The sequence below is a fragment of the Pygoscelis adeliae genome, unplaced genomic scaffold (assembly GCF_000699105.1).
Source record: "Pygoscelis adeliae isolate BGI_AS28 unplaced genomic scaffold, ASM69910v1 Scaffold197, whole genome shotgun sequence".
Lineage (NCBI taxonomy): Eukaryota > Metazoa > Chordata > Aves > Sphenisciformes > Spheniscidae > Pygoscelis > Pygoscelis adeliae.
Window position 1 is genome coordinate 1327055 of NW_008825105.1, and position 4403 is coordinate 1331457.

Below are 4403 nucleotides of genomic sequence, written 5' to 3' on the forward strand. Positions count from 1 at the left end.
GGTGCTTGAGCATCGCTGATGAGCACAAACCCGGGCGGTGCTGGGGGATAAATGGGCCACACTGCCGCCGGGTTTATCACCATGCTTTTAAAGCATCAGCTTTTGGTGAATGGGGATTGCACGAGAACCGTGGCTTTTACCTGAACTTGCCCTGGAAAGGTGAACGCTGCTTTTGACCCAGACAGGGTCTTGAAATGCTTCAGAGGCTCGCAGCTGAAATGGAGGGGAGTTTCAGCTGTGCTCACTCTGTGTTTTTAGACGTGGCGTTCGGGGAAACCCTCTTGAGATGTCTCAAGCCTGGTTTTGAGGAGCGCTCCTCTCGGGGATGCTGCTGCACCTCTCACCCGTGCATCCGTGTTTCCTTCCAGGCTGGTGGCCCAGGAGATGGCCCGGGTACACGCCATCCACGCCAACGGGAGCCTCCCCAAGCCCATCCTCTGGCAGAAGCTGCACAAATACCTCACCCTCGTGAAGACGGATCTCAGCCCAAAGGTATCCAACCCCAGGTAAAGGCAGAGGGATCCCAAAGAGCCAGGCTCTGGCTTGGGCATCTCTAAGTCTTCCCCGTACGGGACCGGGGGGAAGAGCCCCAGTTCCCAGGTAAAGCCTCTGCAGGAGTCTAGGGTCGGTGAGTGGGGCTGGGGATGGTGTTGAGGCTGGATCCGGCCACGCGGCCGCTTCTGGATCCCTCTGCAAGCAAACTCGTGGCCGAGCCCCCAAGAGCAGGTGGGATGGAGGCACCTCCGTGCACCCTTCAGTGCCTTTCCTCCTGCCAGTCCGGGAGCAGTGTTAGAGCAGAGACAGCTCTGGGCTGTGTTTGTACAGCACCCAGGCAGGATCCGTCCTGAGCCAGAGACTCCCACCTGCTGTAATAATCCTCCTCCTCCTCCCTGCAAATCTAGCCTGAATTTTAAGCCCTCCCTAGAATAAGCTGAAGCTCGAGCCCTTCTTACGGCAGGGATCTGAGCAGCAAGGTTGAGCTGACGTTGGAGGGGATGCTAGAAACCCAGTACAGGTTAAAACAGCCAGTTCCCACTTCAAACCAATTCATCCCATTTCTGGGAGCCTGGGTTCACACCAGGTGAGTGCCGGGGTGTCTGGGAAGGATGCGGGCAGCCCCAAGAGGTGGTGGAGGTGAACAAACCTGAAGGCAAGCGAATAATTAACCTGTTCCCTGAGCAGCAGTGGCAGGACGAAGGGCTTTTCTCAGCACTCGCCCCACTGCAGGCAGACTTTACCCAAGCCTGCACCTTCAGTGCAGCCAATTAGGTAATCATTAACTGGCTCTCCTCTTGGAATTGAAACTTCTGAGGTTACTGAGAGGGTACGTGCCCTGGCTGAGCCCAAAAAAATCCCGTTGCCTGGGGGTTAGTCGGGCGCTTTGGGAGTGAGCGCTGGGGGGCTCGGTGGCTGGTTGGGTGAATTTGGGGGATGGATGCGGGTGTTAGTGGGGAGAAGGGAAGGGCTGAGGCTGTACCGTGGCATCTGCCAGGCGCCCTGGGCACCACACAGCACGCCGGAGGATGTCCAAGCCAAACCTGACCTTGCCACCAAAAATGGCCTCGTTACCCCTCGCTTTGTGTCACTGATGAGTTCGCTTATAAAATGCACAGAGGGAAGCAAGGGGCAACGCTGTCCCTCTGCCCCCAGGGGAGGTTCCCCCTGAGCAGAAGTGATTCCACCCTGTCCCCTTCCCCAGCCTCCAGCAGGACATGCCCAGCCTGGAGATGCTTGAACACGAGCTGGCCTGGATGAAGGAAACGCTCTCCCAGCTGGGGTCCCCCATTGTGCTTTGCCACAACGACCTGCTCTGCAAGAACATCATCTACGACAGGACACAAGGTTCGTGGCAGCAGCTTCGCGTGCCCGGTGGAGGGGTCTGTCCCTCGCCCACCTTCCCAGGGGCCGGCAGCTCCATCTCCAGCCCCTCTCACAGCCCCTGCCTTTGCCTCCGCAGAGCACATTCGCTTCATAGACTACGAGTACACTGGCTACAACTACCAGGCTTTCGACATTGGAAACCACTTTAATGAGTTTGCGGGTGAGTTGGGCTCCTCTCCATGGCACCAAAGGTCCCCCCAGTTCCAGTGGCTGCCCCGGGGTCTCCCTGTCCCTGGGGATGGAGAAGGCAAGTTGCATCCCCAGTTCCATGGTGGGAAATGGGGCTGCCCGGGGTTAGAGGGATGTGCGAGGGAGGGTCTCTGCTGGCGTCGGGCGCCGTGCTGCCGGCGGTGAGCAGCCTGGCTGCTGCTGGGATGCAGTGCCCGCATGAGCCCAGCTCTTAACCGTGCAAGGGCTGGGTGCGTGCCTCGGATCAGCGGGTTGATCCCCAGCTTGTGCAAGCCTGGAGCTGCAGGGGTTTCGCTCAGCCAGTCGCGCACGGGGAGAGCCCCGTGGTCACGCCGCTTTGCCCTGGAGAAACCCTCCCTTTCGCCCTTCTGCCCCTTGGGCATCACTGACCCCGGCTCCCCTCGCAGGCGTGAAGGAGGTGGATTACCGCCTCTACCCCAGCAAGGAGACCCAGCTGCAGTGGCTGCGCTCCTACCTGCAGGCCTACAAGCAGCTCACCCAGGGGGACCGAGGAGGCACAGGGGTGTCCGAGGAGGAGCTGGAGGCTCTCTACGTGCAAGTGAACAAGTTTTCTTTGGTGAGTGGAGATGGGAAGGAGCTGGCCTCTCCTGATGGCTTCCCATGGGATGGGTTTTCCTCTGCTCTCAGGAGAGCCGGGGCTTCATGCAGCAGCTCAGCTGGTGAGAACAGGGGTGCAGGTACCCAGCCTGGGGGTTTGGGGGCACCTGGGGCAGGAGGCTGCTGCAAAGAGCCCGGCTGCACCTCAGAGGCACTGAACTCCTGGGCAAGGTCAAAGATAGCGCTGACCGCCTGCCATCCCACTGACACGTGCCAAGGGACAATGTGTCTCTGATAGCTGTGGCCTTGGGCATCCCTTCAGAGGGGCCGGGCAGACCCTGGGCACAGCCGAGCACAGAGAAATCCTCTGTGGTAAATGCCATGGGCAGGCAGAGCCAATTTTTTGGAAACTTAGGGCAAAATCTCGGCTGGTTTCCTGGCTGGACCTGCCAGGAGGGATGTCCCAGCTACAAACGCAGAGGTTGGTACCCTGAGCACGTTGTTCGGCATCCTTCCTGCTAGCATCCCTTGCCCAGGCTGGGACCAGCCTCTGGAGCATATAAAAGCACACGTGTGGGCCAGCCCCAGCTGGCTGCCACCCCATGTCCTGTCGTCACAGCTGCAGGACTTCTGGGACCCGGCCAGGAGAGGCGCGAGCGACTCGTTCTGCGGGCAGGGATGCTCCATGCCCATTTCTGATCCTTGTTTTGTCTGTTGCAGGCATCCCATTTCCTCTGGGCATGCTGGGGCCTGATCCAGGATAAATACTCTACCATAGACTTTAACTTCTTAAGGTGAGTCTGCCAGGGCTGGGGGGGGCATTTGCTCCCAGTGCAGTTCAGTGTTAAATGACGGGAGCAAGAGGATCCCAATGGTCCCTCCATGCTGGAGGGATCCTCTGTGGCCAGGGGACACAGGGCTGCGGGGACGAGTGTCTCATGTCTGTCCCTCTCTCCTCTCTCGGCAGATATGCAAAGCTAAGGTTTAAACAGTACTTCAAGATGAAACCAGTGGTCACAGCCCTGCAGATGTCCAAATAGCATCTCCGGCCTGTGAGACCCTGAGCTATTTTGTCCTTGCTGCGTCCAAAGCCCTCGCATCGCCCTCGCCCCTTCCCCACCCCAGCTGGGGGCGAGGGCAGGTCCTGGTGGTGGGAAGGGGGACGAGAGGAGCTCTGACCCAGCCACCGATTAAAGGAGACCCTGGACATACCTGAGACTGGACCATGAGATGCTAGAGAGGACCACAGCCTCGGAGAGGCCCCTGCCTACACAAGGAAGCCTTACCATCGCCTTAACGCCGAGCCCTGGCTCAGCCCCGGTGCCCGGCAGGTCCGTGCTTTGCTGGCACTACTGCTGCTTGGCCTGGCACCCGGTTTGCTCCCTCTGTGCTGTCCCCGAGGGGGGGAAACGGGTACCCCCGTCTGCTCAGGAGCTCCCAGAGCTGCCCAACGCACACGCTGTGCCCGTCGCCTTCGCTGCTCCCTCTGTCCCCTCTTGCCCTGCCTGCTCAGTGCCAATTGGGCTCCCACCCCCATACCAGCACCTTTCTTGGGTCAGTATTGATTCTGGGCTTGGGGCTGTCTCTGAGCATGGGACCTGTTTCCATAAGAGGTGGGTGCTGCTGCGCTCTGGCTCGGATGGTGCAAAGCAGCAAGGGGCAGCCACAGCCCTGAGCCACATGGGCTTGGGACCAGCGAGCTTTTGCTGGCGGGCGCTGGGTGCCTGCACCCCCTGCGATGTGCTCAGCTCGTGGCTGGCTCTGCTTTTCCCTAC

General features: G+C 59.9%; 1 protein-coding gene across 1 annotated transcript in view; it reads left to right on the forward strand.

The window, feature by feature from the left end:
- The window catches only part of ETNK2 (ethanolamine kinase 2), a 6293-nt gene extending 2625 nt beyond the window's left edge, over positions 1-3668 (forward strand). Inside the window, exons 3-8 of the mRNA XM_009327446.1 lie at positions 369-506; positions 1700-1842; positions 1958-2041; positions 2478-2647; positions 3349-3422; positions 3596-3668. Of these exons, the coding sequence (XP_009325721.1) occupies positions 369-506; positions 1700-1842; positions 1958-2041; positions 2478-2647; positions 3349-3422; positions 3596-3668 (682 nt within the window). The remainder of the gene's footprint in view (positions 1-368; positions 507-1699; positions 1843-1957; positions 2042-2477; positions 2648-3348; positions 3423-3595) is intronic.
- Positions 3669-4403: the final 735 nt, after the last annotated feature.